The 26,991-nt window shown below is 36.0% G+C and overlaps 1 protein-coding gene across 2 annotated transcripts in view; it reads right to left on the reverse strand.

Moving 5' to 3' along the window:
* The window catches only part of EDIL3 (EGF like repeats and discoidin domains 3), a 455,143-nt gene that overhangs the window by 309,224 nt on the left and 118,928 nt on the right, over window positions 1-26,991 (reverse strand). For both annotated transcript variants that reach the window (XM_028849561.2, XM_001082527.4), the window contains exon 2: window positions 7,287-7,415. In XM_028849561.2, the coding sequence (XP_028705394.2) occupies window positions 7,287-7,415 (129 nt within the window). The remainder of the gene's footprint in view (window positions 1-7,286; window positions 7,416-26,991) is intronic.

Consider the following 26,991-nt stretch of genomic DNA (forward strand, 5'->3'; position numbering starts at 1 on the left):
TCAGACAGCGTCAGACTCTATTATACTACTTGATATTCTGACACTGATTGCCTTCTGAAAGATAAACATGAATATGGCTATTCATAGAGTGAAATGTACAGTCAACTTCTAGTTTTTTTAAAAAATGTGTATGACAGTCTTTATTTTCTGGGGTAAATATATTCAATTTTTCATAATAAAATGAAAGCTGAGGAACAGGCCATTAGTGACAATATAGGGGGGTAACAAATTTAATAGAATCTGAATTTGTATTAGAAAGGGGATATCATTACCAAAGGGAAATAAGTTTCTATGGAATATGATAGGTAGGAGATGATAGGAGAATATAAAACAGAATAAAATGAAATAACTTTTCCTGAATATATATATATATTATATATTTTTTACATGATATGCCATACACACACACACACACACACACACACACACACGGAAATGAGAAGCCTGGCCAGAAGTCGATATAATTACAGAAAAGATAAAAAGAAATTATAAATAAAATGATATACAGTACTATTATCCTGTACTGACCTACTCTCAATAACACACATACATTTAATTTTTTCCAAGTGATGATGAATGTTATATTACTACCACATTCCAATGTTTATATTCTTTGTTTTGTCTGATCATTTTAACAATATTTTACACATATTTATGACAAAGACTATTTTTTAACTGCTATATCCTCAGTGACAGGAAGAGTGGCACATAGCTGAGACTCAAATATTTGACAGATGAATGAGTAAGCAAATAAATAGACAAATGTTTGTTTTAGCCATTTAATTTTTTCCTACAAATTCTTCTATGTGCCACAGTCAAGCTCTTTCTCCACAATGCCAGCAAAACTGATCTTCCGTAAAGCAACAAGATCATCCATAAATCACATGGAATTAAAGTAAATGCTTATCTTGCTTAACTGCTCCACAGTACTTGACATTGCTGATTATCCACTCCTTGAGACATTGTTAATCCTGAACTTACTGTGTGCCACACTTTCCTGGTTTTCCTTCTACCTGACTACTCTCTCTCTGGCTGCTTTACAGATTTCACTTTTTCTACCTATCACTTAAATATTGGCGGCCCTCTTACCGGTTTGCATTTCAAAGTCCTCTATTCTTTCCCATGTCTAGCTCTTCTATTCTTTGTTATTATCCTTTTTCTAGGCAGACTCATCCATTCCCTAAGCTTCAATAACCATCTATATAATTATGACTTCTACACTGATGCTTGACTTCTTAGATAATGTCTATCAAATTTCTCAAATTCAATATGTGAAATACTGCACTCTCTTTCTGCCTCCCAATCCTGTGTATTGTCATTTACAATATCTCAGTAAATGATACCCAGTTGCTCAGGCCAGAAACTGGGGATGCCTTTCTTTACTCTTAGTTTCTACCACACTCTTTTTCTTCATACCCCACAAATAACCAATACTTGTCTAGGGTATCGTCTAAATACTCAATGACTCTCTCCTCTTCATCCCGTTAGTTACCACACTGACCCAAGCTAAGATCATGTCTAGCCTCATCTGCTGCCTTCAAATTGTCCCCCTGCTGTGTTTTGCTGTACTTTGCTTTCCATGTTGCACCAACAGAAATACAAATTCTCTCTGTTGTTCTTAGTAAAAAGTCAATTTTTCTTAAAACACTGTACCAAACTCTAGCGTATCTGCCACTTGTCACCATCCTCAGAGTCAGTGCTGGCCACCATGTCCCTTCTCTCTAAGTTCTAGACACATTTAACTTATTTCAGTTCATGACATTACTATATTTTTAATCTCCTGGTTATTCTACACACTATTTTCTCTGTCTGGAATAGGTTTTGTTGTTTGTTGTTGTTGTTTTCAGTCTGCAATAGATTGAAATTATTTTTTAGATTTATGTCTAGATGTTATTTTTACAGGTTGGTATGCATTCCTTTATACTTAGCTTAAGGCAGGGTATTTGTTTTATATTTTTATGGCTCCATGTACTTGTATCACAACACATCATAACATATCTATATATCTATCTATCATCTATTTTTCTATTTTCTGTTATCTATCTATCTATCTATATCTTCCTGTCTGTCTGTCTGTCTATCTATCTCATCATCTAAACAGCAACTTGTTTATCATTGCCCCTCCACCATTCAGGTCACAACTACTTAGCAAACATTCAATAAATATTTATTTAAAAATAAATAAAAACTAAGATTTAATTTTTTTAAAAAAGATCACTTATTTTTTCCCTTTGATTACATTAAAATACTATGTATTTGAGTTGTAAAAGTTTATACTTGTTACTAATGGATTATTCTGATAATGCACACAGGAGAATTATGCCACAGAACTTGTACAATTTAAAAATTCTCAAGATTTCCATTTATGAACTGTGTAACATATACTGATAGGCCAGGCAAGGTGGCTTACACCTGTAATCCCAGCACTTTGGGAGCCAAGGTGGTTGAATTACCTGAGGTCAGAAGGTCAGGAGTTCGAGACCAGTCTGGCCAACATGGTGAAACCCTGTCTCTACTAAAAAAAAAAAATACAAAAATTAGCTGGGCATGGTGGCACGTGCCTGTAATCCCATCTACTTGGGAGGCTAAGGCAGGAGAATCCCTTGAACACAGAAGGCAGAGGATGCAGTGAGCCAAGATCACGGCATTGCTCTCCAGGCTGGGTGACAGAGCGAGATTCCCTCTCTCTCTCTCTCTCTCTCTCTCTCTCCCCATACACACACACACACACACACACACACACACACACATATATATCACCTCCTGGGTTCAAGTGATTCTTCTGCCTCACCCTCCCTAGTAGCTGGAACTACAGGCACCTGCCAACACACCCGGCTAATTTTTGCATATTTGGTAAAGACAGGGTTTCACTATGTTGACTAGGCTGGTCTCTCTCTCTCTCTCTCTGTATATAATATATATAATATAACATATATAATATATAACATATATAATATAATATATAACATATATAATATATGTTATATTATATATAATATAATATATAACATATATGATATGTTATATTATATATTATATATGTTATATAAATATGTAAAATATATATATTTTATACATATAAAATATATAATATATATATTTTGTGTGTGTGTGTGTGTGTGTGTGTGTGTGTGTGTATAGAGAGAGAGAGAGAGAGGGGGCCAGAGAGATAATACAAAATTTCTGCATGAAATGCATGTGTCATAATATCGCTCCCAATTACACAGTGCCATCCAGGAATGTGAGTGAGTAAGTGGGAAGCAATTTGGGGCTTAGCCACATGGTGGTCTGTGCACAAATCCTCTGGAGAGGGAGGCAGCATTCAGTGCACATCTGTGCAAACACTGGTTAATCTGGCTAATGTCTTCAAATTTAAGAATTTAAAACAAGGGCTTTTTCTTTGCTTTGTTTGAAGAGAAGTTTTCCTACTGCCATTTTCAGATATCAGAAGTGAATCTTAATAACTCTAAGAGGCTGAGCACATTGAGTTGTGCAGGTGTGTATGCGTGATAGCTGTGTGTGGGGATACAGACAGGTAAAGAGAGAGCGAGAATGCAGTATACAGAAATATCAAAAAAATGTCCAAAGAAAAGCAATGTTGTCTAGTGAATGAAGTTCACAAATCTGAGAAAGTCAATTTTGCCAAACTATCCCACATAACACAGGAATGCAAGTGAATGTGAGTATTGATTGCAAATGTTGTTAAGTGTTTTGTACTTATCTGATATTATATGTTTTGTGAGGGAAGAATAAAAGTACAAAATTGGATGAGGATCTCTTGAAATAAGTATCAATAACCTGAAACAAAGCTACTGCAAAGTAGTAGGGTTTGAGGTAAAATCATGAAATGTTTTCCTCTAAGCATGCATTTGAAATTCTCCTTTCCAGATGAACTGCAATGAAGAGTATATGTCTGACTGAAGAACAAACTAGGTAAAAATAATTTTAAAAACTGGGATCAAAAAACACTTTTTCTAAGCAAATATAAATGAGAGTATTTTCTTTCCTTTGGAAATTAAAAATAAAAAGATTTAGAATTTCATAATATGTATGGCTCAAAATTCATATGGTCCGAAATGGATAAAAGAAACCTTAGAAACATCTCTATCTTTGTGGGAACTAATATGTAAGGAAAAATACAGACTAGTGACAGCTCAAATGTTTTTTGCCTTTTAAGATATTACCTCAAAATACCCACATGTGTTTTTTGTTTGTTTTTTAAATTCTAATACACTCTTTCCTGCATTGGTGTTAGATAACAACAGAAGAACAATAACAAAAAAGCCTTGGACAAGCCGTTTATTTTTATTTTTATTTATTTATTTGAGATGGAGTCTCTCTCTGTCGCCTAGGCTGGAATGCAGTGGCGCAGTCTCAGCTCACTGCAACCTCCACCTCCTGGGTTCAAGTGAGTCTCCTGCCTCAGCCTCCCTAGTAGCTAGGACTACAGAACCTGTCATCATGCCCAGTTAATTTTTGTATATTTGGTAGAGACAGGGTTTCACTATGTTGGCCAGGCTGGTCTCAAACTCCTGAGCTCGTGATCCACCTGCCTCGGCCTTCCAAAGTGCTGGGATTACCGGTGTGAGCCACCGCACCTGGCCTTTTATTTTTTTTCTAAACAAAAACGCAGGATGGTCTTTAGTAATCTAATGATTGAACTACTTGATCCCAATAATTAGTTTTAAAACTATGAAAAGCCCCAAGGTAAGCTAGATATTAAAGGCATTATTACCAAGTATTACTATTCAATCAATATTTAGTACACCTTTCATATGCGAGAAAGTATGAAGGTGAGAAAAAGCAGTAGAAAGGCAAATAGGGTAATGTTTCTGTCATAAATAGGTGCCTAAATTGAAAATTGTGCTTGATTTCTCATTATTTTCTGATCTTTTATAAAAATTATTTCACAATATAGGAAAGTTGTACTTCAGAAACTGTGAACACTTAAAGTGTTCAACTTTAGGAAAGTTGTTTCCTAGTATTTTAATGTTGGAACACCAGTACATGAAAATAGAATTGGTGTAACTAATATCCTATACTAAATGATCAAGCAAATACAAACTAAATATATTTCTTCCAAGACCTCCTAAATACAGCTCAGAGAATAATAGGGTTGTGAGAAACATACAATTAAAAAATATAGCTTAAAATAATACAGTATAACTATCCAATTTCTGAATATCAGAGATGTATACTAATACATAGTAATGAATCTGAGTTTTAATTTAATTCTATAGGCATTTGATTTCCCAAAGTCACACTAAACTAGGTGGAATATGGCAGCATGCTTAGTTTTTAAAGTATTGCTGCCCATAGTATCAATGTTCGGACAAAATGGTGAATGTTCAATTAATACCTAAAAGTATAGCCCAAAAGTATACAAGTATTTACTTTAAAATTCTGCTGGCCAGGCATGGTGGTTCATGCCTGTAACACGAGCACTTTTGGAGGCTGAGGCAGGTAGATCACAAGGTCAGGAAATCAAGATAATCCTGGCTAACATGGTGAAACACCGTCTGTACAAAAAATACAGAAAGAAATTAGCCACGCGTGGTGGTGGGCACCTATGGCCCCAGGTACTCAGGAGGCTGAGGCAGGAGAATGGCTTGAACTCAGGGGACAGAGCTTACAGTGAGCTGAGATTGCGCCACTGCACTCCAGCCTGGGTGACAGAGTGAGACTCCATCTCAAAAAAAAAAAAAAAAAATACTTCTAAGATACTGATTTCTTAATCATTTACCTACATTTGTTTCTCTGATTCCAGATTTGGATCTTTCTAATGGTGCCAAAAATATTACATACTATTATACAAATCAAAGGCACTGCCAATTGGGGGTTGTTGGGCTTAAAATACAACACTAAAATTTTATTCTATTCATACATTCCTACTAGGGGTATTTATGACTCTAATTTTCTTCAGATATACAGACTTTCCTGAGGATGTGATTCTCACATTAAACTCTGAAACTCAAATGTACATATTTGAAGCCCAGGTCAAAGTGGTTACAACAGTTTTATTTCAATGGCACTGTGTCAAACCTCCTAAAATATCAGTGAGTTAATAAAAGCCTTAAAAGAGAATTATCTTTGAAGATGAATTAAATGAACAAAGTACTTTTCAGCAATAATATAATTAACTTATTTGGATAACATATATTCATAATGCAAATAAAATTAAGGAAAATTCATTTAAAAAATAAAACACACTACAATCCAGTAACTAATGGCCAAATATGGTAAATGAATGGTTTTATTTAATTATTTTTTCTTTCACTCAACCAATAGTTGCTGGATTTTTTACTATGCATAAGGTATTAAGTTAGGTGCACTGGGTACAATGATGGGTAATTCAAGCTGATCCCTGGACGCTATTACTTTTCTTTTTCAAAACTATTTCCCCAAAGACATTGAAGTGTCCTGTTTCTCTAAGGTTTATGCTGGTTGACAAATATTTGATCCAAAACATGTTTGGTTTCCTATGATGAACAGATATATTCCATCTTGTACTCTTCTTGGTACTAATGTGAAAAATATATACTTTTTTCAAACTTACTTATGGTGTTAACTTTGAAAATCATTTCTCTCTTTAGTCAGAGAGAAAATCTCTGCACAAGTTTACATGATGTTAAATTATTTTAAAGTATAGCTATTTCCTTAATGGGGACTATCTGGAATTACAGAAATTACTCTAAATCCATAAGTATACATATTTTGGAGACTTTTAAAAAAAACTATTCTAATATAACCAATGACACATTAATTTTTGCAGAGCAAATTTTTGAGAAAACTTTGAAGAGCACTGCATCTGGAATATCCTCTTCTTTATATGCTTAGAAATATCAAATACATTTATCACCTAAGGAAAGTAATGATTAGAACAGCTACACAATGCTGATGAATATTAGAAGTCCCTAAAAACATCCTGTTTTACCTACAGTGATAATTTAACTTGAATAAATTGACTTTGGAGTTATGTATTTTATTTGAGAATAAAATGATAAATTTATATTAATATTAGAAATATGAGAAATGTTATATTTATGTATTATTTGTAGTGTCTTTAAATTTAGTGTTAATTACTAAAAATATTTTAAAACTTAAAGAACACAATATAATTTCAATATAAACTGGAAATGATAAAACTGAGAATCCTATACAAAAGTAAACTAATTAGCAACATACAGCAATTTTACACCTAATCTCCATAATGCACCACAGCCAAACTGCCAGTTATTCATGGAAACAAAAAGATAACTACTGAAATGCTTAAATGTTGCACTTACCAACCTCCACAACACTAGAACAGTTGGGGTCTGTGAAGCCATCTGGACACTCACAGGAAAAGGAACCATCAGCCAATCCTGGCAAACAGATACCTCCATTTTCACATGGATTGGGATCGCAAATATCACCTAAGGCATTAAAAAAAACAGAAATTGACATTTTTTTTTTCTTCTTAGGCATTGAAACATACTAGTTTACTTTGCTATGGATGTTCCCTTGGCAAAGTCAAAAGTCAGGGTAATATTAAGATTCACACATAAGATTTGCAAGACTCATTTCAAACCATGTACTCAAAAAATATATATATATATATATTATGTAACATGGTAAAAATTGAACTGCATAATTCAAACACTGCCTCTGAAAGCTATTGGTTCAGTTTGGAGTTCCTTCATAATATGTAAAGAGAATGTTGTCTAATTGGTTAATAAATACTAACCTAAATATCTGTAATAGACTGGTGTCATTGATTACTCTGATAAATACCTTCTTTAGTTCCACACAGTTTACTCTTTAACTCTTTAAAGGACAGGATTTATTTCCGGATCCCTAGAATCTGGGCTTGTCCATGTGACTTGCTTTGGCTAGTAGGTCATTAACAGACTTGAAGACAACAGAGATTTGAAAAGCACTTGAAGATACCTACTTCCTCTCTTGGAGTGCTATGATCGCCATGTGAATGAATTCAGGCTAGCTTGCTTGAGATGGGTGAAAGAAATGTTGAAGGATAAGAGAGAAACTGCTACAGAGAAATAAGGTATGACATACATAATGGAAACCCCACAATGCGTGGCCTTGGCTATGGCAATGGGTGGCAGACAGTATCGGGAAAAGCAGTCATGGCCACGAAAAGCTAGAAAAATGGCTACCCATTTTATGTAGCGAGTAACAATTGATAAAGCTGTCATCTGAGGTAACTGGGGAAGTAGAATATGTATGCGATTAACTTTTCATATGAGTAAGGAGATTTCCAGGCAGACTATTAAAGCATCAGTTGGCTCTTACTGCCTGCATATGATAAGGTGCTACAATAAAGAGATGAGCTAAATAAAGAATCAGTCCTTTTGAAAAGTAAAGGGAAGTAGTATACAAGGACCAGGACTTGTGTTAGAAAACACAATTGTTTCTAAACTCCCACCTCTTAAAGTGGTAAATTATTGAATGCCAGAAAGACATGGCCCAACATAAATATCAAATCAAGGATGTGGCTATAAACCTCCGTGTGAAAACATTTCAAATAATTCAGACGGAGCCTGAAAGATCTTCTCAGCTAAATAAAAGGGCTTCCAGAGACCTTAAGGATTGTCCCTAAGAAGACTGACATACTCAAAGTAGCACTGATTAAGTCTGGAGTAAAAAAGCAGACTTCAGACAGAATCATGGGTGTGGCTCTATTGCACAGAGGATTTGAATCAGATGCACAAAAACGCATACAGTTTGACAGGGAGCTTTGTAGGTGAAAGTGCCACCTCCTGGACTCAATGAGTATGGGATTTTTCAAAACAAAAAAGCATCTGGGCACCAACTTCCTACTAGATTGTATTTCTTAGTTACGTTATTCTCTGTAAGGTTTTTCACATGAGAATTATTTAATCTCTTCTCCAGATGAAGCACTTTAAAAATATTTGAAAAATGAAAATTCAGGTTGTGATTTCTGTCAAACATAAACCAAGTCATTAGCCACACTAAGATGATAGACTAAAACAGTACATAAGCACTGGAGCAGATATTAGAAAAGAGAGTCATAAAATGAATGAATGAATGTTTGGGGAATACCAAAGAATTTAGCGTGGCTGGACTATGGAGCATTTAATCTGGAATGGCTAAGAAAGTATAAATATGTTAGATCAGGGAGTATTAAAAAGTGGCATTGTAATTTTTAAGATAAGGAATCAATGAGAGTGTTTAACATTTTTAACATGTGTTTTAAAGTTTGGACATGGTCAGATCTAAATTAAGAAGACAATCCTGGCAGCATTTTGAATGGGGTGGTTGATGACTGATAAAGATATTTCAGTATACTTGCTATCATTTATATACCTATCATCTATCTATCTATCTATCTATCTATCTATCTATCTATCTATCTATCTATCCATCCATCCATCCATCCATCCATCCATTTATCCATCCACACATATAGCTAGCTAGCTATCCTTCCATTTGTCTATCAATTTGTCTATCTGTCCTTCTATTCCTTGAGTACCTACTGCATAGTAGACACTGAGGTAAGTGTGGTATATACCAAACTAAATAACAGACTATGGAGCTTAGTGGGAGAGATAAAAATGCAGTAACAATTACAATTATACTAACACAGTAGTAACACCTGCAATTGGTATACATGATCCAAACTGTGGGACCAGTGGAGATTTTTAAGGAGATTCAGTGCTATCAGGTGATGAAGAGGAGAGAGCATATGCTTAATATTACAGGCAAATATTACAGAGAGCATATGCTTATATTACAGGCAAACATTAATATTAAGTGTGTAATATTACCTTTACACACTTAAAGGTAAAAGATCATGTTTCATTCCAGGAAGTTCAGGTAGATCACTGTAGCTAGGATATAAATATGTATGAGAAATACAAAATGATGAGGTCCAAAAGGTAAGAAGGCCATCTGAATCAAGGTCTTTTATGCTGTGCCAACAATTTTGGAGTTTATCTTTAAGCACTGGAAAATTATAAAAGAAATTGAAATACGGGAAAGTATATCACCACATTTGTGCTTTGGAACAATCACTAAGGCAGCAATGTGTTGAATCAGATGGAGGAGGTTGGGCTGAGGGAAAAAGGGAAATGCATTTATTGTTTGAAATAGTCTCAAAAAAAAATGTTGAAGATTCTCTTGACCCTTCATAGAGGTGGCTACAGACAGGGAAATCAAAGTAGGTATCATTTAATATCAAATCTAGTTAATAAATACCAGGTAATGAAACAAGAATAAAAGTTCCCCCAAATTAAGACCCATCCACCTATGTGGAGTAATCAATGTAAGCACACAGTCTCATATTTACATATTTACCTAAAAAAAAAAAAACCCTTCTTTCAGATCCCATTCTGTCCTATAACCAAGTTCTTGCATCAGGTAGTAACTGAGGTAGGCCTACAGTCCTGATATACCCAGGGCCAAAGGAGGTCCCTTTGATTATCCCATCATTATGTAGCGTGCCTTAAGAATCCTTTCTGGTGCCTTAAGAAATCTTTCATGGCACTTGTGCTGCCCTCTCTAGATGATAATGCTAAATCGAGTCAATTTTCTACCAGGCATGTGTGGGCCAGTCATATCATGCTTCTGTGGTCAAAATGAGAGAGGACTATTTGTTCAAGTCTCATTATATCTTAGCGATGCCAACTGTTGTTTAGCTGACATGTTTTTCTCTCTTATCCTTATAATTTTTGTTCTTTTTTGCTCATGGAAACACATTTCTAATACACTATAAAATTTTCATCTTATTTCCTTCATTAACATACTATCTTTTGAAAGGGAGAAAAGAGGTAATAGATTGGAGAAATATGTACAAGGTAGAATCAAGATGACAATTTGACCAAATTGATCCAGGGGTTGATCAAGAAATTTCGGTTGATTTCCAGAGCTCTTGCCTGTATGATTGAGTAGCCATCCTTTATAAGGAAATATAATGGATTTAGTTTTAGAGGTATTATCGTATTTGAAAAGTCTGCAGAAGATCTAAAATGAAAATGTCCGATTAAGCTATTATATAAGTAGATGTAGAATTAAAGAGTCTCTGCTTAAACATGGGTTGCTAGGTATGAACGTTAATACAACTTTTCACTGAGTGTATTAAGGGAGTGCAGGGGAACGGAGTGGAGGGGATGAGAGCAGAGAGAAATGAAGACAGGAGTGGTCCTTAGGCACACCAACAAGTAAATGAGGAAAAGATATAAGATTCTTCGTTAAAAGAAAGAAGTTAATGCTTGGCCCATTGTACCCCAGTATAAATGTTCAGTTTATTAAACTGGGGTCTACCATGTCAAAGTCTTCCTGAAATTAATAAGGGTCCCACATGTAACTGTGTTGGGTGGACAGTGGCAACAAAAATCAAAGTTTTGATCTTGGACAAAGTAGAGGATAAACAACAAACATAATTAGGGTTACTATAGATTTTGTTTAAAATCTGTTTCTCTTTATGTAATCATTAGTGATGCTTTTATCAGATGGCATCTGATCAAGGAGATGCTAAGATAAAGATAAGAGTGTAACAAGTTTATTGAGAAGTAACGTCTGCGAATGACAAAATGAGGAGGAAGCAGAAACTAGAAGGAAAAGCTTCAACTTGCGACATAAGTATGACACCAATAAAGATAAATGGAAGACATGAGGGTGCGGATGGTCGGGGCAGGATTGACCACGGAGAGCCTCAGTCTATAATGCAGATTTGAGAGAGTCTTAGCCAATTACACAGGGAGCTCCAGAGCAAAGATTATTGTTGGAAGGATTTCCCCTAGGTCAGGAATGACAGGCACTAGGGCAATCCAGGTAGATTGAGGGTCTAAGGCTCAAGTATGTCCTGAAAGTTCTGCAGGAGACTGCCAGCTAACTACATACTTGCAGTTGGACAGCACATTCTTTCTTAAAGAAGGATTAGAGTTGTACACCTCCATGGGTACCCACAATCCCCGCTCACCTCAGATATGTCCTGATTTGAATGAGTTATATGGTTACTTAGGTCAAAACTATCATATCTCAGGCTATTTCCTCTATTCAGCCATAATCCCAGCGGTTAGTACAGATGTGGGTTGATAAGTGAAAACAAACTCTCTCTTGGCTAGAATTTCACGTCTAATTAAAATACACAGTACGGACTTCTGATCCTCTGTTATGTCAGTTTATCTAAGGTAGTAGCACCTCAGGTAAGAAATTCTGACTAAAATGCAATAGGTTCTCAGCCTTTAAATCAACAATTTTTTTCTGTTTGTTTCCCAGTAGATATGTTGGTAGAGTTTGTTTGTTTTCTTTTTTTTTTTTTTTTTTTTTTTTTGAGATGGAGTCTTGCTCCGTGCAGTGGCGCCATCTTGGTTCACTGCAAGCTCCGCCTCTCGGGTTCACGCCATTCTCCTGCCTCAGCCTCTCGAGTAGCTGGAACTACAGGAGCCCGCCACCTCGCCCAGCTAATTTTTTGTATTTTTAGTAGAGACGGGGTTTCACCGTGTTAGCCAGGATGGTCTCGATCTCCTGACCTTGTGATCCACACACCTCGGCCTCCCAAAGTGCTGAGATTACAGGCGTGAGCCACTGCGCCCGGCCTGGTAAAGTCTTTTAAAACTGCAATGACGACCAGTAGAAGAGGTTAGGCTAAGGAAAGGAAAACAGGGTAATATAAGATTTCATAGTTCTTTATCCTACTGTCAGCATGCTCCTAAAATATACTTCTGCATATTGTAATGTGTGTAGCATTATACCTTGATGTTTCTTGGCCGGCTGGCCTCACCTGCTTTAGATTAGGACAGATGTGTTTAGTTTCATTCTAACCATGTTTTATGGTTCCATCTGCAGTTTATGGCAGATTCAGGCAAATTAAGCTGATGCCGATTTGCCTTTTGGCAATAGAACAAAGCAATTATTTTTCCCAGGGGCAAGAAATCATTGCAGGCTAAATTTAACTTACTGTTTGCCTGCTCTTTCCACCCACTCTCCAGAGTTCTGATCGGACTGCATATTCTGCATGAAATCAATGTTGGCTTCATTCTTCTCACTGACCTCCTACCTGTTGCCTGTCACCTCATGTTCAAGGTGATTTAGGGACTATCTTATTTTACTTCATTACCCATTTGCAATCCATGACCTTTTAGCCTCAACAGCAAAGTGTGTGAGCACCTATAAAATACTATTTAGTACTGCAGAAGACAATGGTTAAAAAAAACCCTAAAAGCCTAAAATAGGTACCTTTATGATTGTGCTCGTGCATTTTCTGTGAGCTTAGTGTATAATTATACAACTTCTCATGCCATACAAAGAAGAAAATTCTATAATGGTACTACTGAGAATCAGGTAGAAAGGACAGCTGATTTTGTTCACGGATAATTAAACTCTTGGATAGTTTATGTGTTCAGGATTCTTTATATGTTAGTGTTTGTCTCCAGTAGATATATCAGATAATTACTGAATCATTTATCACATATTCATATGCCACAAATAAATAAGGTAGCACTCACTGTAATAAAAGCCATGAGAGGAGGGAGAAACAGGCTGATGAGAAAAACAACAAATAAAACTGGTTATTTATGACAGTGAAGCAAGGCCTTCACATGAACTGCACATTCAAGGATAAACTAGAGTCCGTGATGTTAAAGTCTAAGGAAGAGCATTCTAGGCGTAGGGAACAGCAAGTGGTCAGCCCTCATGACAGGTAAGACAGAGATGATTTCAGGAACAGAAAGGAAGACAGGGGAAAAACTCTCAATAAATGTTTATTGCCACCCACACATTTTTAAAAGAAACTGATTGATAATTTAAAGCCCAACATTTGATCCTCTGTGTTCCTGGTAATCAAGGGCAATTCTACTAAGCTTATTCTTTATATGCAGTAAACATCTACTGAACATATACTATTGTATTAATATTTACTGGCTAATGTACTTATGAATTTATATGTTGAAATCTTTCTTACATATTAATGTATTTACATAGTACTGTTAATGTATTTATGTATTGACAGTTATATAAATATCCTAATAATTTATTAAGATGAATGCATGCTTCTCCATTTTTTTCTGCTCTTTTCAAAGTGCTGGCAGCCACCTAGAATATGTCTGCACCATCATCCCTGCCCTCTCTCCATTTCTGTAAACAAATTTGTGTACAGATATAGAAGTAAAAGCAAAAAAGTAGTAATATATCACTATAGAATGTTACCTCACTAACACAAGACATTATTTAATTTCTTCAATATCTCAACAAACTAAATGTGAAGGACATTGCAATATATACTTACATGTGAAAAGGTAAAATGCAGACACCATTTAAATTCATGTTTTGCATCTGTGACAATGCAGCTCTGTGCGTTACAACCTCATCTTCAATCTATTGCTTTCCCATTGAACTGTACTATCATTTCACTTAAAAACTGAAAGAAAATAAAGGTTTTGCCTCCTATTGTAGAAATCAGAGTTTTGAACCAATATATAAACAGAACATTTGACAAAATGAGCCAACTCTAGTGCACGAGTAATAATTCTAGTTAAAATTAGATAAAGTTCATGAGCATTTGCATACTCAAATTGGTAAAACTCACAGAAAATGTTAGCACCCTTATGACTTACTGCCTATGAAATTGTGTGGAACTAAATAAATGTCATTTTTAAAAATCAACAATAGCCTCACAGTTTACTTTTGTGCCTCTTTAGAGACAATTTGTGTTGAATATTGATATTTCACTTGTTGAACATTCTAATGAGTTTGATGCATAGGTTTTAATTTAAAGCCTTCTCTCACAATTAAAGCTTATGAGTGTGGCAAATTTTAATTTCAAATAAATGTGTTAAGAAGGTGCAATCTGATTCTTACCTTCATATGTACTTTTAAAATAAATTCTAGTTATTATTGCAGACCACCTTGCAATTTGGAAGTGTAGAGAGGGAAATAAGATACAAATGTCAATAGGAATAATTGTATCTTCATTGATAGAATCTGCCATTTTATTGATAAATCATTAGGCATCCTTGCAGTAAAAGACCATCCATCTCCACCTCAGTGTCCACAGAGTCCAAAAATAACCACGGAGGACACAAGTCAAGTAAATGAACAAAGAAACCTCTTAGACTTAGACTCACTCAAAACCACATTAATGCTAATTTAAAGCAGGGCATCTCTTAGATGTTATTCAGTGGTTTGCCTCACTATTTTTAAGACATTTTTCTTTTTAGTTAGGTTTTCAAATGCTAAGGGCATATTGGACTGAACAAAATAAGGAGAAAATCTTCTGTTCAGTGTTGAGTATTTGAATTTCACAGCTGATGACATAAGGCTTCAATCAAGGTCTATACTGGATATAAAGACAAAAATGTTTTGGGCTCTAACATTTTGAAAAACAAAATCTTTTCATATATTTTTTTAGTTTAAAACACTCTGGAGAGTCCCTTAAAATAACAGAACCCACAGTTTCTAGAATTGAAAGGGGCATTCGAAATGATCTAATACAGTGGTTCTCAGACTTTACTGCATATTAAAATCACAGGATAGGGAGAGGCTTTTCAAATATCTTATGCCCAGTCCAGTGAAATCAGAATCTCTGGGGGTGGTTCCCAGCCCTCCACATTTCCTTAAAGCTAATCTGAATATCTCAATTTATTCAAGAAAAAGGACAAAGGAATAGGAGAAACCAAAGAAGAAAAGAAAGGAATTAAAGAGAAAGTTTGGAAGTTAGTTTGTATTTTCCTGCCTTTGATCGGGAGAAAGGCAAATGAGGAAGGTATTTATGTGACCACGTTTCTTTGTTAATTCACTGAGTTAAGAAAAAAATCATTTGCAGGAAGCTACAATCGGCAAATCATAAATAAGGGCACTCACTATGTTAGGGAGAATAGAATAGCTACTATTTAATATTAACATGCATTCCCTACGAATGTGTATTCCTTACAAAATAAGTAGGGAAAATTTTGTAAATAACCAGGAAATTCAACCATAAACTACATTTCTCAAGTTTGATTGTTTTTTGGGATTTTTTTTTTTTTTTTTTTTAGATGAAGTCTCTCTCACCCAAGCTAGAGTGCAGTAGCATGATCTCGGCTCACTGCAACCTCCACCTCCCAAGTCAGGCCATGCTCATGCCTCAGCCTCCTAACTAGCTGGGTTTTCAGGAATGTGCCTTTATGCCCAGCTAATCTTTTGTAGTTTAGTAGATATGGGGTTTCACTGTGTTGTACAGCCTGGTCTTGAACCCCTGAGCTCAGACAATCTGCCCGTCTTGGCCTCCTAAAGTGCTAGGATTACAGGCGTGAGCCACTGCGCCCCTGGTCCCAAGCATTTTTGACTATATGATTTCTACCTATGAAGAATATCCATCCAGTCATTAGTTATTATTTACTGAATATTAACTGAAGCCCATCTATATGCCACTAAAAGTCATAACTGCTGCACATATTACAGGGTCCATGATAGACAAATTCGTGTTCTCAAAGACTCTCACAAAAAGACACAAATAAGTTGATAAGTAGTTACCACTGCTTGTTAAGTCCAAGAAAGCATTAGAGAGGGACACCAAACTCAGAACTGTGAGTCAAGAAGCCTTCTGAGAGCAAGTGACCTTCAATTAGAGACCAGAGTGAGCACCAGCGTTGCATAGTTCTGTGGGTTCAGTTTAGCTAAGGGCTAAGAAGTATTGTCTTGCTTTAGAAAAGGTGATGTTCCTTGATGACCTAGATGAAGGCACATCCACAGGAGTGGTAGGCATCAGTGCCAGCCTGCATTAGGTTAAAGAATCAAAGGGATAGGGGTATTAGAAGTAATGATGCAATTCTTTCAAGAGTTAGATGAAAGCATGGCAGTGTATTATGTGGGATATACCACCGTGATTTAAGAAAATCAGGGGGGCAGAGTTGGCATCCTACTCTGCTACTCTCTAATTATTCTGTGTCTCTAAATCATTGTTTGCTTTTTCAAAAAATGGTAGTGGGTAAAGATTAAATGTTATAATGCAGGTTACAAGTTTAGTGAAGTTCCTGCCATAGAAAGCGCTCAATAAATGTTAGTCAAATACCTATAGAAATCCAGTGGGACACATTTTGGAAATATATTTAAAACATCAGAAACCTGATGATGTACATGCTGATAGAAGTAACTACTAGAAAGAAGAGGTTAAAGATAACAGGAGAGAAGGAATAATCAGACGGGTGAGGACATGTGTAAAAATAAGATGAATGAGCCTCGGAGTACATGTGGAAGGGTTCAGCTTTGACTCAAAGAGGAAGATGTACCAGGAAGTTTGAGCCTGGATGACACAAATTGAAGGAGTTTTGGCCAGGAATGATGGCTCATGCCTGTAATCCTAGCACATTGGGAAGGTGAGGTAGGCAGATCATTTGAAACCAGGGGTTCGAGACCAGCCTTGGCAATATGGTAAAACCCTGTTGGGTTAGAGGCATACTAAGAATGCAAAAATTAGCCAGGCGTGGTGCTGTGCACCCACAGTCCCAGCTACTCGGAAGGCTGAGGCATGAGAATCCCTTGAATCCAAGAGGTAGAGGTTGCAGTGAGCCGAGATTGTGCATCTGCACTCCAGTCAGGGCGGTAGAGCCAGACTATGTCTCCAAACAAACAAACAAATTGAAGGAGTTCCCATTTGAAGTTTTCTGTGTAGTAGGCTGCTGAGAATGTGATAGGATCAGAAGTTTGAGAAGGATAGAAGGTAAAATGCGCCTGCAGTAAATAGAAGGCTGTTGTTTGGGAAAACATAGAAAAATGATGGAGGAAAAGTACTGAAGGACCAAACAAGAATTGATGTCAACATGTACCCCATTGTGTACAGCTGAGATAGTGCAGGCACACAGCAGATGATGGATCCAGGCTTGTGGTTTTTACCAGATAGGTGTAGTGAGGGTCGATAGCAAAGGAGTGACACCTGACCACTTTATGTTTGTTGAAAAATGCACAATATAGCTTACTGAACCTTATGCTTTTAGAATATACATTTTTATAATTATGCAACAATTACAAACCCAGAAAATTGTTCTTTCAGAGAAGATTGCAGTGCTTCAGTTGACAGCAGAAGACAAACTAAAAGATTGAATTTGGCTGCCGTATATAAATAATGTAGCACATCATGATGGCAACAGTTAGTCCATCAATCTCTGTCAAGAACACAAACTCACACCGACTTTATAAAAACAATCAAGTGCTACAAAAAAGATGAAATTCAGTGCCTTGTCCAGCTGTAGACATTACATAGAATCTTCTCATTTAGATCTCAGATTGTGAATTCTTACTTTTCTAAGCATAAATCTGGTCAGTCACATATAAAAATAACCTCCAAGAAAAACAAGTCAAACAAAAATTGGTTAACTTGATCACTTAATAAGCAAAGTCACCTAAAAGAAGAACAGAACATTTTGCTAACCACTAAACTGTTACATCATTTTTTCAGGCAGAAAGGTATGTAATGTTAAAATTAGAGAAAAAAAAATGCAAAGCCTAATTTCATGCTTTAATTATATCTTGTTTAAAAAGTCATAATTTAACACAGCAGTAAAATGTCTTAGTTTCAAATTACAGCACGTAAAAGCCAAACGAGTATGTTTTCCTGTTGAGAAAATTTACCTTATACTGTAGCCCCAACTATTTATTGCCAGGATGTTTTAAGTCCCCTGATTGCATAACATTGTAAACCATGTCACCAAACTTGACTGTGTATGCTTATCTATTTGGTGGTTGGCAAATACAGAGACATCATCAAAATTGAAAGTGGTAATCTTTCAACTGAAAATAGTCAATAAACAGCTAGTTAAATTTCGAATAGAAGTCATATTTTAAAAGTCAGGTTTAGTTACCGTAGCCTTGTAGTATAGATTGAAGTCAGGTAGCGTGATACCTCCAGCTTTGTTCTTTTGGCTTAGGATTTTCTTGGCAACGCGGGCTCTTTTTTGGTTCCATGTGAATTTTAAAGTAGTTTTTTCCAGTTCTATGAAGAAAGTCATTGGTAGCTTGATGGGGATGGCATTGAATCTACAAATTACCCTGGGCAGTATGGCCATTTTCATGGTATTGATTCTTCCTATTCATGAGCATGGAATGTTCTTCCATTTGTTTGTGTCCTTTTTTATTTCGTTGAGCAGTGGTTTGTAGTTCTCCTTGAAAAGGTCCTTCACATCCTTTGTGAGTTGGATTCCTAGGTATTTTATTCTCTTTGAAGCAATTGTAAATGGGATTTCACTCATGATTTGGCTCTCTGTCTGTTATTGGTATATAAGAATGCTTGTGATTTTTGCACATTGATTTTGTATCCTGAGACTTTGCTGAAGTTGCTTATCAGCTTAAGGAGATTTTGGGCTGAGACAATGGGGTTCTCTAGATATACAGTCATGTCATCTGCAAACAGGGACAATTTGACTTCCCCTTTTCCTAATTGAATACACTTTATTTCTTTCTCCTGCCTGATTGTCCTGGCCAGAACTTCCAACACTATGTTGAATAGGAGTGGTGAGAGAGGGCATTCCTGTCTTGTGCCAGTTTTCAAAGGGAATACTTCCAGTTTTTGCCCATTCAGTATGATATTGGCTGTGGGTTGGTCATAAATAGCTCTTATTATTTTGAGATATGTTCCATCAATACTGAATTTATTGAGAGTTTTTAGCATGAAGTGTCGTTGAATTTTGTCAAAGGCCTTTTCTGCATCTATTGAGATAATCATATGGTTTTTGTCTTTGGTTCTGTTTATATGCTGGATTACATTTATTGATTTGCGTATGTTGAACCAGCCTTGCATCCCAGGGATGAAGCCCACTTGATCATGGTGGATAAGCTTTTTGAGGTGCTGCTGGATTCGGTTTGCTAGTATTTTATTGAGGATTTTTGCATCGATGTTCATCAGGGATATTGGTCTAAAATTCTCTTTTTTGGTTGTGTCTCTTCCAGAGTTTGGTATCAGGATGATGCTGGCCTCATAAAATGAGTTAGGGAGGATTCCCTCTTTTTCTATTGATTGGAATAGTTTCAGAAGGAATGGCACCAGCTCCTCCTTGTGCCTCTGGTAGAATTCAGCTGTGAATCTGTCTGGTCCTGGACTTTTTTTGGTTGGTAGGCTATTAATTATTACCTCAATTTCAGAACCTGTTATTGGTGTATTCAGGGATTCAACTTCTTCCTGGTTTAGTCTTGGGAGGGTGTATGTGTCCAGGAATTTATCCATTTCTTCTAGATTTTCTAGTTTATTTGTGTAGAGGTGGTTATAGTATTCTTTGAGGGTAGTTTGTATTTCTGTGGGATTGGTGGTGATAGCCCCTTATAATTTTTTATTGTGTCTATTTGATTCTTCTCTCTTTTCTTTATTAGTCTTGCTAGCGGTCTATCAATTTTGTTGATCTTTTCAAAAACAAACAGCTCCTGGATTCACTGATTTTTTGAAGGGTTTTTTTGTGCCTCTATCTCCTTCAGTTCTGCTTGATCTTAGTTATTTCTTGTCTTCTGCTAACGTTTGAAAGTGTTTGCTCTTGCTTCTCTAGTTCTTTTAATTGTGATGTTAGGGTCTCAATTTTAGATCTTTCCTGCTTTCTCTTGTGGACAGTTAGTGCTATAAATTTCCCTCTAGGTACTGCTTTAAATGTGTCTCAGAGACTCTGATACATTGTGTCTTTGTTCTCATTGGTTTCTTTCTGCCTTCACTTGGTTATGTACCCAGTAGTCATGCAGGAGCAGGTTGTTCACTTTCCATGCAGTTGAGTGGATTTCAGTGAGTTTCTTAATCCTGAGTTCTAGTTTGATTGCACTGTGGTCTGAGAGACAGTTATAATTTTTGTTCTTTTACATTGGCTGAGGAGTGCTTGGGAACCGGTACCAAAACAGAGATATAGACCAATGGAACAGAACAGAGTCCTCAGAAATAATACTACACATCTACAACCATGTGATATTTGACAAACCTGAGAAAAACAAGAAATGGGGAAAGGATTCCCTATTTCATAAATGGTGCTGGGAAAATTGGCTAGCCATATGTAGAAAGCTGAAACTGGATCCCTTCCTTACACCTTACACAAAAATTAATTCAAGATGGATTAAAGACTTAAATGTTAGACATAAAATTATAAAAACTCTAGAAGAAAACCTAGGCAATACCATTCAGGACATATGCATTGGCAAGGACTTCATGTCTCAAACACCAAAAGCAATGGCAAAAAAGCCAAAAGTGACAAACAGGATCTAATTAAACTAAAGAGCTTCTGTACAGCAAAAGAAACTACCTACAGCGTGAACAGGCAACCTACAGATTGGGAGAAAATTTTTGCAATCTACTCATCTGACAAAGGGCTAATATCCAGAATCTACAAAGAACTCAAACAAATTTACAAGAAAAAAAAAAACCCATCAAAAAGGGGGCGAACAATATGAACAGACACTTCTCAAAAGAAGACATTTATGCAGCCAACAGACACATGAAAAAATGCTCATCATCACTGGCCATCAGAGAAATGCAAATCAAAACCACAATGAGATTTCATCTCACACCAGTTAGAATGGCAATAATTTAAATGTCAGGAAACAACAGGTGCTGGAGAGGACGTAGAGAAACAGGAACACTTTTACACTGTTGGTAGGACTGTAAACTAGTTCGACCATTGTGGAAGACAGTGTGGTGATTCCTCAAGGATCTAGAATTAGAAATACCATTTGACCCAGTGATCCCATTACTGGGTATATACCCAAAGGATTATAAATCATGCTGCTATAAAGAAACATGCACACATGTTTATTGTGGCACTATTCACAATAGCAAAGACTTGAAACCAACCCAAATATCCATCAATGACAGACTGGATTAAGAAAATGTGGCACATAAACACCGTGGAATACTATGCAGCCATAAAAAAGGATGAGTTCATGTCCTTTGTAGGGTCATGGATGCAGCTGGAAACCATCATTGTCAGCAAAGTATCACAAGGACAAAAGATCAAACAGCACGTGTTCTCACTCATGGGTGAGAATTGAACAATGAGAACACTTGGACACAGGAAGGGGAACATCACACACCAGGGCCTATCACGGGGTGAGGGGAGGGGTGAGGGATAGCATTAGGAGAAATACCTCATATAAATGATGAGTTAATGGGTGCAGCACACCAACATGGCACATGTATACCTATGTAACAACCCTGCACATTGTGCACATGTACCCTAGAACTTAAAATAAAATAAAATATAAAAATAAATAACTTCAAGTTTAGATCTTGATGAAATTTTGTAAAAAGTGAATGATTTCATACACACCTTTTACAACAAAGTTTTCACATGAAGACAACGGTTTATAAAAGAGTTGATGTATGTTCTAATTCCAAAGAATCTCTAAAGTTCCATGAAGTAAATCTTTTTATTCACAGCCACAACAGTCTTAGGGAGCAAAAACATAAATCACTTTGATAAGGCACCCCTCTGTAGACAAGTTTACTGATAAACATGAGAACAAATGAGCTCTTTAATTCTTTTAACAAACGTGGAATCTGTTATTCAGATTTAATGGCTATAAGGCCAATGCATTTCCTTAATGTATGGGAGTTCTTGACAAGGAAAGACAACTGAGCAATTAACTCAGTGGAAGTCAGAAATTATGGGTGTTTTGCCACCTTGTTGGTTTTCAACAGGTGTCAGGTTATTGCTGTTAACACTCCAATTTGCATCTTTATAGGGAACAACCTAATTGGAAGGAGAAACTCAAAGTGCCCTTTCTTCAGGAGTTACCGATGCCGTAATAGAATTCCATTTAGAATACAGGCTTTTACACTAAGTAGATCAGATAAATATTTAGGAAGAGGGGTTTTGTTATCTCTCTGGGCTACCAAGTAAAATGTGACTTGCTGAAAAGGAGACATTAAGCACAGAAAGGGACAGCTTTTTAGGAACTTGAATACATTAAAAAAATCCATTGCCTCTATTCTATCAATAGTCTCACTGCATTGGGTCACACAACATGACAACTTAGTGGTATTCAGTCTCTGTATCCCTCCTGTCCTCATTTTTGTGATGATCTGGTCCCATCAGATCCTTTCCAAACCCTGACCCAGCCCCAACTTGAAAGAGGAGGGCTTTATGCAACTCTAACCCAAAGCTCAGAACCTAGCACTGGTTTAATCTCTGCTATTGAAGAGGCTCTGGCCTTATCTGTCTATCTCTTTTCTCATTGGTTGAATTCTTTATGCAATTTTGTCAGTCACTCTGAAGGGGTGGTACGCATGCAGTTCAGTATCATCTTGGGTACAGGGCTTCAAGTTATGTAAACCCTTGGGGAACTCCTATCCTAAGACCCATATAGCTCTGTTTTGACATGACTGTCTTGGCAAGGAACTAATGGGGATACCCCTGATGCTCTTAGAGTTTAGAAGGATAAAAAAAGATCTTGAACCACTGTATATAAATCCTCTTTTCCACCTTCCTCTCTCTACATTCCTATTACTTATAACTAGCCTTACGCTTAAAATCACACAAACTGTTCCTGACAAATTTTTCTGGCACAAATTACCTGCTTGCACAAATCCCCAAATTTCATATACCCTTGGATTCTTCTATTCCATTTAGTAGCCTATTAGTGTATTTTATTATTTTATAGTAACAGTAGTTATTTTTTTTTGTGCCTTCAGTATACCAAAAATTATACTAAGTGTTTTGTGGGTATTATCACATTTAAGCTTCATAATATCCCTGTGGGAAAATTCTCTGATATGATAAACCTCATTTTACTTATGGAAAAAATAAAATTTCACGAATTGGTGTAATTTATCCAAAGACATAATGGTCAAGTAGCATTCACATACAAACAACATGGCTTCAGAAATGAAATCTGTGTGTTGGAATGGTTTCCCTTGCCTTTATTCTTCTTCACTTTTCTCCCTTCACCTCTTCAAGTTCTTCGCCTCATTCAAGGTTTCTTCATTCTCTACCCTGTGGCCAATTATTTAATATTGTTGTGTATTGCCCATCCTTTTTATCTTGTGGAAAGTTTTGGACTCTTGCATTAATCTTCTCATCACTTGCATATGTGATCTTCCATTTGTGAAAACTGGAATAATTCTGAGTTTCAGTCTGTGGTTATTAACATGGCTATGTCCCTTAGTATGATAATTTATCCTCCTAAGGTGGGTAATGCTTAATGTTTCTAAAGAGAAATGGCAGGCACATGACAGTAGGGCAGATACCAGAATAGAGTAGGTTCCAAAGATACTAGAAAGATATATTGGTTCCATACTGAGTTTTATCTGAGTATTATAAAAAGAACCTATCTATGACTTCCAATCTTCCTTGGAAAATTTTTTGAATGGCCACAGCATATGAATCATGATTTGAGTTGAGAGTGACAAGTCTTGGACAGTATTTGTTTCAAAGCAGGTTCAATATGTATCTGAGAAAGGGATTTCATACATACATTTGAATGTATTTATGTATATGCTCTCTTACCAAAAGAAAGACAATGATGACATTAAACAGTCACATGAAAATGACAAAATATATGAAATGACAAAATGATAGTAATGGAGCCTTTGGAATTCTGAGGTTGCACATCTCAGTAACAATTTGGCCACTTTGGGAGGCCGAGGCGGGCAGACTACCTGAGCTCAGAAGTTTGAGACCAGCCTGGGCACATGGTGAAACCCCATCTCTACTAAAATACAAAAAATTAGCTGGGCATGGCTGTGTGTGCCTGTAATCCCTGCTACTCGGGAGGCTGAGGCTGGAGAATCGCTTGAACCTGGGAGGCAGAGGTTGTAGTGAGCCAAGATCGTGCCAGTGCACTCCAGCCTGGGTGACAGAGCAAGACTCTATCTCTAATAAATAAATAAATAAATAAAAATAATTTGAACAAAAAGAGTTAACTGTTCTTTGATAATGATACTATCTTGTGGCAGGTGCACATAAGTGAATCATTAAAATAGAGCTATTAGCAGAATAATGAGCAACTTCTGGACTACATGGCTTAAGACAGCTTTTTTCCCCATTGTGAATACTTTAAGCAACAAAGTCAACTATGCATTCTCTCTGCAAACACCAATCCTTTCTGAATCCATGTTATGCTTAGAAAAATAAGATTATAGCCAGTTTACACATGAGAGTAAAATGGTTAATCACTGAAAATTTAAGAGCAGACATATTTAAAATGATACAGTAAGGATTTCAGACATAGATATCAATGTATTCTAATAATATGATCTACTTCCTTCAGCTGACCTTTATTTGACATTGATATTAGTTTTTAATTAATGTTGCACATGAAGTTGCTCTGTACATAAAGTTTTTCCCTTAGGTTTTTAGATAAAAATAACATGTCTGCTTCACTTAGCATCTCTGATGATTTAAGCACTTTTATTGTTAGAAAAAAAAATAAAATCACCCACCTGTATTCACAAGATTTAAACCATGGTAGTATAATTCAGAAGCATATATTATCAATCACCACTTCATACTGTCCCCTTTTAAAATTCAATACATTTTTCTAATTCTAAAAACAGTGTATGCTCACTGTAAACAGTTCAGATAATGCAGTAATAGGGAAAGCAGAAAGCAAAAATTCTCTATTATCCCATATCCTATTACTAATTTGAATTATATTCCACAAATCTTTTTCTGTTTAGCTCTATTCAAATTATTTTCATTTATTTCAATAAAAATAAAGACATATCTATCTGAAAAAGTTTAAAAAGTTATTACATGAACTTTAAACATCCTCTTCTTTTTATTCCCTCATCCTATATGTAGACACTGTTAGCTCTTTCTTATGTATCCTTTCTGAAAATGTATATGTGATCTCTTTTACGTTTCTTTCACAGGAATGGACAGAAATGGCACATTGTTCCATTCCAAGTTTGTTTTGCTTTGCAATATGTCTCACAGATTGTCAGCACAAAGCCATTTAACTTTTCAGCAAATATATGGTATTCAAAAATATGAATATGTCAAAATTTATATGTAGTTCTATACTACTGGACATTTAGGAGGCTTTGATTTTCTTCCTGTTACAAACTATTTATGAATCAATCACCCTTGTACAAATATCTCTGTGAACTTTTACTTGTACAGGAAATATAACCTTAGACATAGACATATCATTCAAAATTTTTATGAATTCTGCCTAGTATCCTTTCAGAAATATTACCTTAATGTAGAATACTACTAATAGTATATCACTTTTTGTTATGGTTGGTGGCATTGTAGCTGGGACTGCCTCTAAATTAATTTATATTTGTGTAAGCAATATGTACATATGATTTCTGTTTCTCCACAACAGTAATTTTGCAAGGTTGGCTCTAGCAAGATGAGCTCTGAGTTCTTATGATCTAGGAATAAGCAATACAGTCAAATCTACTTTATTGCATAACTAATTCAAAAGATACAGAAATCTGGGGGCCCTTAGAGCTTTATTCTGGACATTATCCCCAAAGTTAATGTGACTGTTGGCAATTTTCCCAGATCTAGGGTTAGGAAGCTCAAGAGGTATATCAGTAGACACTAAAGAGTTTCCAAATTACCTGGCCTGTCATCTTCTTCTCTAATCTCCCCAACGTTCTCCACTTTGAGTTTGGGATAACACTTTACAGGAAATGATGAGAATTTGTAAAGATGTGGTCACTAAACAAATGCTGTTGGATCTTGTCAAATCCTTTGTTAAATGAAAAAGCAGTGCATGCTCTATGATCTCTCTCTAGAGTTGGAGTGAACGAGAGAAAAATCTAGAACGATATGTGCAAAAATGTCAACATTAGTTATCTCTAGATAGTGAGGTCAAAGGGGTATTTAAATATTATTCATTGTGTTTATCTTTGTTTTGTAATGTTTTCTACAATTATTTGCACTGATTTTTTGTAATAAGAAAAAATTTAATTTAAAAACTCACAACATATAAAACCCCAATTAGCAGCAAAGTAGAAGCAGAAATGGTAACTACTAAGGTTGAATGGAAATAAACAAAGGTTAGTGAGTATCATGATGGGCCATGAATGTTTAATGTTTCCTTAATGTAGCGAATATTAAATGTGGGATCTTCAGGAGC

Source organism: Macaca mulatta, chromosome 6 (genome assembly GCF_049350105.2).
Source record: "Macaca mulatta isolate MMU2019108-1 chromosome 6, T2T-MMU8v2.0, whole genome shotgun sequence".
NCBI lineage: Eukaryota > Metazoa > Chordata > Mammalia > Primates > Cercopithecidae > Macaca > Macaca mulatta.